Here is a 12,843-nt window from a genome sequence, read left to right on the forward strand (position 1 = left end):
CAGATACTCCTCTCTAGACCGTCTTATCCACGTCCCTGGCTTCAACACCTATGTTCTCACGCTCGCTCGCGCACACGCCCCAAACTCTGGGGCTTCCAACCCACATGATCTCATATTCGACTGTCCAATGAGTGGGTATCTAAGCTAACAGCGCACCTAACTCATCCTCTCTCCCAAACCAAAGAGAAAATGGCATCACTTTTCCTCGGTTACCCAGCTCAATATACTGGGGACTAACCTCTGCCTCAACCCCATTTCCGATGTTTTTTCCCATCCGCACTCTCCCTCCTCTGGGTCAGACCACAGCCGTCTCTCGCGGAGAAGAGCTTCTCAACTGTTCTGGCCCCTAACTTCGTTCCCTCCTACCCATTCTCCCCACTGCAACCAGCGATCTTTTAAAAATGCAAATACGGCTGTTCACTTCCCTGCCAAGGCTCTTCAGAGTTGACTCGCTGCCCTTCGGGTAAAATCAACGCACTCACAAGGCCTTGCGTAATCGCTCCCTCCCATTCTCACCGGCCTCATTTATTACCTCCTTTAACCAACACGCCTCTGACAGCTCCAGAACGTACCCGGCCCCCCAGCCCCATCACCCGCCAGTCCGGGAAGCGGGCGCGCAAAGAACGAAATCCGAGGGGGCATGCGGGCAGCACTTTCAGCTCCGGACGGAGGTTTACCGAGCGTCCGGATTTACCGGAAGTTCGGGGCAAAGGTCAAATCCCGATCGTGACCCTTTCCCGAAGTTCGCGGGGCCGTTCGACCCTTGCAGTATTCCGCCCTTATGAGTCATGGCTGCTGGTCCCAGTCTTTCCATGGGTCTTGAAGTCGACGGCAGCCAGCTCTGGCGCCCCCAACGTTCTCACACTCGAGAATGCAACCCTCACGTCCTCCTCACTAGGGCCCCGAAGCCGCCGTCAGGAAGAACCTGCGGTGCCCGCTTGCCCCAAAGCAAGATGGCGGCCAGTCTCTAGTCTCCCTTCCCACACTGAAGCTATCCACGCCCCGGTTAAGGCCGCTGCCAGGCTGCCCTCACCTAGCATGGCCACCCCGGCTCATGCCTCACTATGGTCTCGAAGCCGCCGCTAACCGGCCAGGTTCCGGGAGGCGCTGCTCAGGACGAGGCCGCCCCCCCTCCCCCACGCCCGCGGCGGCGGTGGCGGCGGCGGCCGGAGCCCGGATGCGGCGGCGTGCGACGGGACGGGAGGGCGGCGCGGATGGATCCAACATGGCGGCGCCGAGCCTGAGCCGAGAGTGAGGCGGCGGGGCGGCGGAGTGGGGAGGGGGAGGCGAGCGGGACGGGGCGGGGCCGGGCGGGGCCGCGGAGGGCTTGGGGAAGGAAAGTGGAGGGGGAGGCGGAGGCGACGTCCAGCCCGAGAACCTCGAGAGAGGGAGGTGACGGGACGCTGCGAGGTGGGGGAGGGGAGCGGCCGAGGGGGCGTGCGGGGGAGGTGGCAACTGTGGGAGAGGGCAGGGGCGAGGCGGGGGAGTGGGCGCGGGGAGGGGCGTAAACAAGGGCCGGGCCGGGCCGGGGGGTGTTGGCGCGGCCGAGGTGGGAGTGGGGCTGCGATCCCGCCGGATTGAGGGCGGTGGGCGCGGGAGGGAGCGGCCGGGGGTGCGAAGGGGAAGGGGCTGGTGGCATGTGGTGGGAGGGACTGGACTCTTGAGAGTGGTGTTGTGAGGAGGTGGGAAGGGTTGAGGAGGGGACTTCAGACGTTTTGGGGGAGGTTTTGAAAGTGTTACATTGGAGGTGGGAGGGGGAAGGGCCTAGGGGAGAATTTGGGTGGAAAAGGAGAGCACGGGGGTTTGGGGGAATGGAGAGCGTGGCGGTGTGACGAGGGAATGGGGAAAGTGAGAGTCTAGGAGGAAAGTTTGGGAGGAAGGGGAATGGGCTGGGAGATAGGACAGTGGAGCTGCACGGGTGAGAGAGGTGGGGGGTTTCCCTCCCCGCCCCCCACCAAAGGAAGACAGCAGAGTTAAGCGGCATCAGTTGCAACCAATTCTAATTGCCAGGCCTTTAGCTTTTAATAGGGTGGGAAGGGCAGAAGGGAATGGCTCAGGGAATTGGGGTTGGATGAGGGCTCAACTGGATTTGCTTTCCAAAGGCTCCCTGACTTACTGCTCCCTTGTTTTTCCTGGTTACCTAAGGAAGGGGAAATGGGGAAGCCAGTGTCACTGCCACCACAGTGTAGAAGGAGTAAAGGACTTTTCTAGTTTCTAGCAATTAGCAGGGTAAGAATGGGGAAACAGCCGAGCTGAGTTGGACCCCTGTATGCCAGGGTGGAGGCTCTGGAAGTCTGAGAAAGGGAACAGGAAACAGGGTGGCATCTAGGCAACCGGGATAATTAAATGAGTGCTTTAGTGTCCAGACCTTTCTTTTGCTGTTTAAGTGGTAAGAGGGAGGGGTCAGTATTTGCATATAGAAAATATTCCCTGGTGAAATGTAGATGTATGAGTGGATGCAGCCGTGGTGGCTGTTTTGTCCGCACTGTGTGCTAAGGGAAGGGGCGGAAGACAGAATTTGGAGGATAGTTCTGCTCTGATAAGCGAAATGATAGAAAGCGCCTTCTTTAGCTGTGACCATTTCCCCGCCCCAGGTTCTCCCTAAAGTTGAAAGTCAGTGTTAATATTGTAACAAAATAGGTGGATCTCCTAAGGAATTGAGGAGTCAGGTGAGAAGGTAGCGGAAGATAATTGGTTTTCCCACAAGTTGTTGAATTGTCCGTAAGTTGCCATGAACCACTGAGGCTGGAAATTCTTGGGAGTTGGTACTGTTTTGTGACTCTGTTAGTAGAGAGTTAGGGGAAGCCTGGGGAGTTGGTTGGGGGTGAGTTCTCTCATTTAGCTCTGAGTGGATCATTTTAATCGAAATGGCTTTAGGGTGTCTGTGTATTCTTGTAACCAAGAGTAACTCTTTGGGCCTTTGATGTTTCAAAATAAAGCTTGAAAACTGACTCTCCCCCCCCCCCCCCATTTGTTTTTGTTTTGCTGCTGGCTTCCAACCTTGTGCTAGGAAGAGACCTGGGAAATTAAGTTTCTTGCAAAGGTAAGTCTGGAACATTTTTTTGTTTTTGAATGATGGAAGGGAATGAATGGCAATGGCATGAGAAATGTATTGGGGTTGAGCCCAGTAATGGGTTAGATGCTGGGAAAATGAGTTTTCACCTACACAGCGGAGTGAATGAGGTCTGTTGCAGTCACTGTCTTTCTGGGTAACTGGAGATTGGTAGAAAGGAAAACAGCAGAAGTTACCAAGCCCCCAGCTTGGTTTGTTATTATCTAGTCATTTTGGTCAGCTCAGATAGAAACATTGTTTAACATATGGGACATTGTACTCTAACACAATCGGCTACTAAGTTACCCTTGAGGGGTTGCAGCGGGTGAGGAGGGCACCTTCCATGGGAAGGCTTTTTCTCTAGCTTATACTTTCTTCTTGTTGTTCAGGGTTCCTGGAATCTTCCTATTGAAAACATACTATGTAATTCTTTAAAAAAAATTTTTTTAAAGATTTATTTATTTATTTGGCAGAGAGAGAGAGAGAGAGAGCTCAAGCAGGGGGAGCAGCAGGCTAAGGGAGAGAGAAGCAGGCTCCCCACCGAGCAGGGAGCCCGATGTGGGGCTTGATCCCAGGACCCTGGGATCAGGACCTGAGGTGAAGGCAGACGCTTAACTGACTGAGCCACTCAGGTGCCCCACATACTATGTAATTCTGACGTCCAGATATTTGGTTACATTTTCGCTGTCCCACCAGCAAGAAAGCTCTGGCTATCTCTCAGTCATCTTGAAGCTTTTCCATGTTTCATTCCAAGTTTCAAGACATCACTCTTTTTTACTTCTTCCACATGACTTTCCTCCCTAAGGGCTTCAGAGAGAGATTCAAATACTTCTGGTTTTCTGAAAATATAGAGGTCATCTCTGTTGAGATAAAACTAGAGTTTTGTCTTCATTTCAAGAGATCATTCTTTTTTTTAAGATTTTATTTATTTTTTAGAGAGGCAATGAGAGAAAGCATGAGCAGGGAGGAAAGAGAGAAGCAGGTTCCCAGCAAGCAGGGAGCACAATGTGGGGCGGGATCCCTGGACTCCAAGATCATGACCTGAGCCCAAGGCAGATGCTTAACCGACTGAGCCACCCAGGCACCCCTCTGTCTGTATGTCTTCCACATGACTGTCCTCTACAGGCTTCCGAGAGAGTCAAGTACCTCAAAAATCACAGAAGTCTTTCCTGGTTGGGATGAGACTAGACTGCTTGGAAGCGGAAACCTGATAGGCTGTTCTGTAGATACATATAGACTGTTGGCACTTGGCTGGTTTGGACCTCCCTAAAGAAAACAAACAAAAAACTACAACTCCAGGAAATGCAGCAATTCCTGGGAATAAAAAATTATTCTTGGGGTAAAAATAATAATAAAAAAAATTGGGAAACTGTAACAGGGGAATCATATATTAGATTCTCAAACAGACCCAAACTAGCCAGCGGGATCAGGACTCCTTGACTGGCGTGTTTTGTTTGTCTCTTGATATCTGGCAATATTTCAGACACCAGGACTTAGGAGTTCTTTTTAATCTATTTACAGGGGGTACGTTCTTCTTACTACTCTGCTATCTTTCATCTAGGATCTCTGTATATTTTAAGCTGTGTTCCCAAGCTTCATTGCCACAAAAAGCTGAGTATATTTTGGTTGAAGAGGAAGTTGGCCATGTTCTTTTAATGCTGAAGTTAGATAGATTCTTGGAACCCCATCTGGATTGCCAAATGAGCGAACTCACCATCCTAGACGATAAATAACTGGGTGGGGGGGAGCTGCCTATTAGCCTGCATGTCAGCCTCCTGACATTTCTTTCAAGGACATGGCCTTGGGAAACTTAGACTTCTTCTACATTTTGCTTCATTGAGTAAGCAGAATATTTGATCAGCGGTTGAACAAGGAAGGGTCTGCACCTGGTCGAGTTTCAGGACTTTAAAGATGGCTGCGAGGGTTAAGTGCCGGATCCTTTTTGTTCGTCTTGCAAAGGATGGCATTTCTCTTATCTTCACAGAGGTCCAGCTTGAACTAGGTCACATTCGACCTCCCGGGATGGGGCAGAAGAGAGTATAGCCTCACCACTTGCTGCTCACCTGAATGGCAACAGCAGGTGATAGAGAAGCTAAGGTTGGAGTGGGATGGAACTCCTTAGTGCTCTTGAACTTGGGAGTTAAATAAGTCTGTGTCTGACTGGCTTTTCTTTTCTTCTGGAATATTGTTGGATGGGTTTGGGTCGGAAGGACCCAGTGGCTTCCCTCTCTAGATCTAGGGTGGAAAGTGATACGCCGTCTCTCTTCTTTTGACCCTTCATCATGGTCCATCTACAATAGGGTTTCTCAGCGTCAGCATTTTTTTTTTTTAAGATTTTATTTATTTGAGAGACAACACATGCGCATGTATGCGTGTGTAAACGTGAGGGGGGGAGGGGCAGAGGGAGAAGGAGAAGCAGACTCCCCACCGAGTAGGGAGCCCACCACGACAAAGGGCTTGATCCCAGCACCACGGGATCATGCCCCAAGCCGAAGGCAGACAGGTAACCGACTGAGCCACCCAGGCGTCCATCATTATCGACGTTTTGAGCTGGATAATCCTGTGTTTCGGGGGCTGTCCTGTGTATTATATTTAGAAGCATCCACGGCCTCTGTTTGGCGCAGGCCGGTAGCACGGTCCCTTGCCCCCTCCAATCATCATGGTCTAAAATGTCTCCCAACATTGCTGCACTTTCGGGGGGAGGGCGGGGCAGAATCCTCCCTGGTTGAGAACCACTGACCTAGAAGCTCTGATATTTGCTGGCACTTTGAGTGATCCAGCCTGGGATCTAGGACTTAAAGGTGGCTGTGTTTTCCCTCAAATCTAGAGAGTTAACCCTCAGAGGACAGAGGCCTGTTAGAGAATTGCATCCATTGATACGTGATTAGGACCGTAGCGCTTTCCTGTATTTGGCCTCATTTTCCAGGGGGAAGGTATGTGGGGACAATATTCCTTCCCTTCTGGGCGTTTATAGTCGGGACCCTTTGAATTCGGGAGCTCTCTAGCCACCTGCTCTTTGGATTGATCAAATGTGAAACCTTCCCATCTGCTTTTCTGGGCTCCTGGCAGCCAGCAGCTGGCCAAAAGGAACAGGTGGGATCGGGAACAGGGGGAGGTCTAGGGAGGCTCAGTTTTCTCATGTTTCCTGCTATGAGCAAGGAGTTACTTTCCTTCAGTCCCCCACCCCGTCCCCCGTGTTCGTACCAGAAACTACAACAGGTGAAAGGAGAGGAAGAGGCAGAGAAAACCAGCCCGTAGTAGGGTAGCTCTTTTCCCAGCTGTTTCCCACGCTCGGGGGTTGCGGGGTGGGGCATCTGGGTTCTCATAAGCAGATACGAGCTATTTTTCTTGTCCGCGTATCAGAACCCATGATACAGGACTAAGTGATTCCAGGGTGGACCTCCCCTTTTCTTAAGGGAAGGAGTCTCTGCATCCGTTTTAGGATTATTGAGGAAGAGAGGATCAGGTCCTACGTGCTCTTTAGTTTTCACAGAGCCTATTAGCTTGACTCTTCTGAAGCAGCTTATCATTTTTATTCTCTTTCTTAACCTAGCCTCAGTTTCTTGGTGTGTAAAATAGGGCAGCCTGTCCTGTTGTTGAGGAGGTGCCGGGGAGTGGGTAGTCCTGCACAGTGTGGAGGAGGCTGACTGGAGTGTATGCAGGTAACGTGGTTGTGTGTATCGGTTTCTAACAAAGTCCTCTCTCGGACTTGTAGGAGTTTCTTAATCGGTATTGCTTGCGATGATGTCCTGGAGACTAAGTTCAGTTCAGGAGGTCGTGAGTACTACGTGCCAGTCTCCAGCCATTGCTAGGCACTGGGGATGTAAAGATGAGTATGACTTAGTCCATCTACATGAGTTGTTTAAGGTTCACTGGGATAATGAATACACGGATAGTTTTAGTACACTTTGATAAGGGGTTTAAAGGGAGTACGCACGGTGTTCCGTAGGAGCACAGAAGAGGACTACTTAGCCTGGCATGGAGGTGTGGAGACTGAATTTGAAGATGGTGTCGGAGCTGACTTTTAAAGGATGAGTAGGAGTTAGCCATCTGCAAAAGGGTGGTGATGGGGCATATATGGGACAGTGGAGGGAGAGGGGCACTCCAGCAAAAGGAACAGGCTGAAGAAAGGGACAGAGAAAGGAACCGCATGCTGTATTTGAGCTATAAACAAACTGGTAATGGGGGAAAATAAAAAGTGGGTTATGAGGTTGGAGGGGTAGGCAGGGCCTGATCTCAGAGGTTTCGTGTGCTGTGTAAGGAGTTTACCAGTGTTCTTATAGGTAAGGAGGAGGCTGTAGATAGGTTTTTTTTTTTTTTAAAGATTTTATTTATTTATTTGACAGAGAGATCACAAGTAGGCAGAGAGGCAGGCAGAGAGAGAGAGGAGGAAGCAGGCTTCCTGCTGAGCAGAGAGCCCGACGCGGGACTCGATCCCAGGACCCTGAGATCATGACCTGAGCCGAAGGCAGCGGCTTAACCCACTGAGCCACCCAGGCGCCCCGGCTGTAGATAGGTTTTAAGCAGAAAAGTGATGTGGTTTTTTAAAATTTATTTTATTTATTTTTATTTATTTTATTCTACAGATTTTACTTGTTTATTTTATTTATTTTTATTTTATTTGTTTATTTTTCTACAGATTTTACTTACTTGTTTTAGAGAGCGAGCACGAACAGGAGGGATGGAGGGAGAGAGAGAGAGACTCTCAAGCAGACCCTGTGTTGAGTGTGGAGCCTGATGCGGGGCTCTGTCCCAGGACCCTGCGATCATGACCTGAGCAGAAAGCAAGAGTTGGATGCTTAACCGACTGTGCCACCCAGGTGCCTCTCGGTTGTGCGTTTTAGATAGCTAATTCAGCAGGATGTGGAGAATGGATTTAGGTGGGTTAAGACCGTTGGTAAGGAGAGCCCCTGAAGAGGGTGTTAACCATAGTCCTGGAGAGAGATTATTGGACTTGAACCAGGGCAGTGGCCGTGGAAAGGTGAGGGCCTTGAAGACATACTCAGAAGTGGCTTCAACAGGAGCTTATGATGAATCGCGTGACTGGAGCCGTGGCCAGGGCGCAGTGGCGTTGGGTGGCACAGTCTGGCGGAGCAGCACGTGTGCATGACTAGTGTGGACACGGAAGCCTCTGAACTTGAGGCTTGGTTACTGGCTGGTCATTGACATTACCTAGCTTGATGGTGGAACTTTGTGAATCAAATACCAAATGATAGGGGCGCCTGGGTGGCTTAGTAGGTTGAGCCTCTGCCTTCTGCTCAGGTCATGATCTCAGGGTCCTGGGATTGAGCCCTGCATCGGGCTCTCTGCTCAGCAGGGAGCCTGCTTCCCCTGCTCTCTTTAAACCTACCTCTCTGCCTACTTGTGATCTCTCTCTCTGTCAAATAAATAAAAATCTTAAAAAAAAAATTATAGAACGAATGTCAGGCTGCTGTCAGTCATTGTGAGGGAATGGGCAGATGCCAACCAGGAGGGAAGGTTAGAAGGGGTATATCCACGTGTGTAGACATCAAGGGAGTACACCTGGCATAGGAGAATTAGAAGAGCTCATGCGGGAGCTTTGAGCTTATTAATGTTTGCTGATTTGAATCCATGAGTTTGGGTGAATAGCACTGATTAACCTCCTGTGCAGTTATGCTTCTGAACTTGGTTGGATTGTAGGAAAAATGAGGATGGGATTGCGGGGGATGGGTCTGGGCTGCAGAGGTCGAAGATGCTTGTCTCTATGAAATCTCTTTCTGGGGGTGCCTGGGTGGCTCACTGGGTTAAGGCCTCTGCCTTCGTCTCGGGTCATGATCTCAGGGTTCTGGGATCGAGCCCCACATCAGGCTCTCTGCTCAGCAGGGAGCCTGCTTCCCCCTCTCTCTCTGCCTATTTGTGATCTCTGTCTGTCAAATAAATGAAAATCTTAAAAAAAAAATCTCTGTTGGCACAGCGATTTCACATGTAGTTTCTAATTGGACCCTTGACAAGTCTGGAAAGTACTTTCATTCGTGTTTTGGTGTGGGGGGGGCAGTGACTCACGTAAGGTCTCCCAGCTCCATAGCTTGCTAATGACACAGGCAGACCTGAAACTAGTTCTCTCCCCAAAAACTGTCTCCCTCTCTCTGGTTTGTAAGTTCATCTGCTGCAACCTCCATGTTAGTTTAGAGTGAACTGTCTCCTTCTTTTCAGTTTTGCCTACATTTAAGAGGTGAGCCGGTTGGGAGGTGGGAGGGAGAGCACAGGGGACCGAAAAGAGTATTTGGGGCACAGGAGAACAATCGGGGGAACATCTGATAGCAACTCCCACTGAATATGCTGCATGGAAATTGCGGAGAACGTTCTCTCTTACGGAAAGTGACTTAGGACAACCTCTGTTGGATGGGAGAGCTCTAGGCTTTATTTTTCAACCAATACTTACGGAGCATTACCCCATGCCAGGCTCTGTGTCAGGGGCTGGGGATAGATGAGTGAATGAGACCAGTTGTGGCCCTCGAGTAGCTCACAGGTTCTCTCCTTGTGCTTGCAGTACGGTGGGGATCGCAGCCGCTGCGCAGGGATTCTGGAAAGCCTCGTGCGCCTGAGCCCCCAGCATGGCGGGCCTGAAGCGGCCGGCGAGCCAGGTGTGGCCCGAAGAGCGCGGGGAGCAGGAGCACGGGCTGTACAGCCTGCACCGCATGTTTGACATCGTGGGCACCCACCTGACACACAGAGATGTGCGCGTCCTTTCTTTCCTCTTTGTTGATGTCATCGATGACCACGAGCGGGGCCTCATCCGCGACGGACGTGACTTCTTACTGGCGTTGGAGCGCCAGGGCCGCTGTGACGAGAGTAACTTTCGCCAGGTGCTGCAGCTGCTGCGTATCATCACGCGCCACGACCTGCTGCCCTACGTCACCCTCAAGCGGAGACGGGCCGGTGAGCGAAGCCCAGAGGCCAGACGGGCTTTGGGGAGGCCGGGGCCGAGCCGCCCGGGAGTCCAGGCGGGATGGGGTGTTGACCCTGGGGGCTCCCTGGGACAAGAGAGGAGATGAGTTAGGAGGGAGGGCTGGATCTTTTCCTGAATGACTCCCTCCCCTCCTATAGTGTGCCCCGATCTTGTAGACAAGTATCTGGAGGAGACATCCATTCGCTATGTGACCCCCAGAGCCCTCAGCGATCCAGAACCGAGGCCTCCACAACCCCCCAAAACAGGTAAGAAAATAGTAACTCTCCTAATGTTCGTCTTCAAGAAAGACGACACCAGGGCGCCTGGCCCGCCCAGTAGAGCACGCGACTCTCGATCTTGAGGTCATGATTTGGAGCCTCGTGTTGGGTGTAGGGCTTACTTTAAAGAAAAGGGGGTGCGCCTGGGTGGCACGGTTGAGCGTCCGACTCTTGGTTTTGGCTTGGGTCATGCTCTCGGGGTTGTGGGATTGAGCCCCGCGTTGGGCTTCTTGCTCTCTGGGGAGACTGCTGGAGACTTTCTGTCTTCTCCTAGCTCTCCCTCCTGCCCCTCCTCCCTGCACGCACACACTCTTTTTCTCAAAAAAAAAAAAAAAAAGACCCCAAACCCATCCTTTTCCTAGCTCTGCCAGCCTGAATGAAAAGATACTGTGTCTCTCTCACCGCTGCCCACCCCCTCCACCCGCTCCACCCCCCAGTATCTAGCCCCATAAAAATCAGGTGAGGTGTTAATGCTTCACCTGGGTCCTGTAACTATCCCCACATTTTGTCCTCTTTTCAGGTCACTTTACTGATAGAGCTTTTAGTGCTAAGTCTAAACGATTCCTTTCTCACTCTAAGGTAAGTGTTCACATTTCTGCTGCCTTTACCATACTATGTTTTTTTCCCTTTCTACCCTCTGGTCAGTGCCTCCCCACTATCCTGTGGTGTGCTGCCCCGCTTCGGGCCCTCAGATGTGTAGCAAGCGGCCAGCTCGAGGGAGAGCCACCCTTGGGAGCCAACGAAAACGCCGGAAGTCAGTAACGCCAGACCCCAAGGAAAAGCAGACATGTGGTGAGGAAGTTGAAGGGTGCTAGAGGCGGCGTAGACTTGAAGGGAAACGCAGCTGCTGTGAGGGTTCTAGAGGCGGAGGGGACCTGAGGGGGAGGCAGAACTGCTGAGATACCGGGTGGTGTAAGGCTGGGGTTGAACGGTTGAATGACTTGCTGGGATGGAATAGTTAGTCTCTGGGGAGAGAACTCCTCTGTCTCTGTAGCAGTACCTCTCGGCTCCCTCTAGTTAATACTACAGCAGAGGGACGCCGTTACCACATCCTTACTGTTGGGTGAACCAGGCATGACCGAGTACTAGAAGGAACTTGGGTACCTGTTAGTTAGGAGGGGATCTCCTAGAAGGAAGGTGCTGCTAGTGAGCAGTGGCTATAACCTGCCCCAAGCTTGGCCCGTTTGAGGGAATCTCTCAATCCTCGAGGCAAGGATTTTGGGGGTACATAGAGAAGAAGTTGTCCTGGGGAGAGGCAGAGAAGCGGGCAGGCCCAGCTTCCCCGCCCAGCTGTTCGGTTCCCCCTTTGGCACATGGGTTGTCCACGCCCCCTCACTGCAATCCCGTGTACATGTCTTCTGTCCCCCCAGACATCAGACTGCGGGTCCGGGCCGAGTACTGCCAGCATGAGACCGCTCTGCAGGGCAACGTGTTCTCTAACAAGCAGGACCCACTGGAGCGCCAGTTTGAGCGCTTTAACCAGGCCAACACCATCCTCAAGTCTCGGGACCTGGGCTCCATCATCTGTGACATCAAGTTCTCCGAGCTCACCTACCTCGATGCATTCTGGCGTGACTACATCAACGGCTCGCTACTAGAGGCGCTTAAAGGCGTCTTTATCACAGACTCCCTCAAGCAGGCTGTGGGCCACGAAGCCATCAAGCTGCTGGTGAACGTGGACGAGGAGGACTACGAGCTGGGCCGGCAGAAGCTCCTGAGGAACTTGATGCTGCAGGCACTGCCCTGACCTTCCCTCTCTCCGCTCGGGGGACTAGTCCCACCGCCCGCCTCTGGGGCCTACATACTGTTCTGGGGTTTGTTCTCTGCCCTTCCGACCAATCACACCCCTGCCTTTTTTTTTTTTTTTAAAGGAAGAGACAAAAATGGAAGTGGTGTTCCCCACCCCTCCCTGCACCCACATGCCTGGGCCTCCCCTTTGTTTCCCTTATCCACGTACCCTCCTAATGTGTGTCTCTACAGCCACCTTGCCACTGAGCCGTAAGACAAACGTAGAGGGAGAAGCAAAGGCTACGGAACCGTAGTCTCTGTAAGGGTCGGAAGTGAACACTGCTTTTGGGTGCATTGCGGGGTTATCCGTACTTCTGGCTTTATGAGGGCTCTTCAATTTTGTCTGAAAAACCAAAGGGCTGTGAGTAAGGGAGCTGTGTGGAAGGTGGGACTCTGAAGTGTATTTTGGAAATGAATCACCACCCTCTCCCAAATTACAGAATTTTTAAAAAACGAAGCTGTGGCCCTTTCCGCGCTCTCCTGGCCTCTGGTGCTGCTCCTCTCTGCCCCGTCCCCTCCGTTGCAGGGCTGCAGACCTCTGCCTGGTGCGGCTCTGTCCTTTGTCCCCTTTGCCAAACCCTCTTCAAGGGAGGACTGGGTAAGAGGACTGGGTCAGCCAAGTTGCCCCTCCCGACAGGGTGGACGGAGAAGGGGGTGCTGATTAAAATACACTCCCCCTGAGAAGGGGAAGGGGGAGTGTGAGACTTCCCTTCCATGTTCAAGTGAAAATAAATCATGTAGCCTGCAGCCCTTTCCCCTTGGCTTTCTTCTGGCTGGGGCAAAGGGCATCACAGGTGCAAGCGAAGTCGTTGATA

At 51.9% G+C, this 12,843-nt stretch overlaps 1 protein-coding gene across 1 annotated transcript; it reads left to right on the forward strand.

The window, feature by feature from the left end:
* The first annotated feature begins 9,627 nt into the window (after positions 1-9,627).
* DEDD (death effector domain containing) lies at positions 9,628-12,775 on the forward strand. The gene is made up of 4 exons (XM_047704495.1): positions 9,628-9,952; positions 10,121-10,228; positions 10,886-11,032; positions 11,611-12,775. Exons 1-4 carry the CDS (start codon positions 9,628-9,630, stop codon positions 11,985-11,987), a joined length of 957 nt encoding a protein of 318 aa, XP_047560451.1. The 3' UTR covers positions 11,988-12,775.
* The last annotated feature ends 68 nt before the right edge of the window (positions 12,776-12,843 follow it).

The sequence above is a fragment of the Lutra lutra genome, chromosome 15, assembly GCF_902655055.1.
Source record: "Lutra lutra chromosome 15, mLutLut1.2, whole genome shotgun sequence".
NCBI classification, from domain to species: Eukaryota; Metazoa; Chordata; class Mammalia; order Carnivora; family Mustelidae; genus Lutra; species Lutra lutra.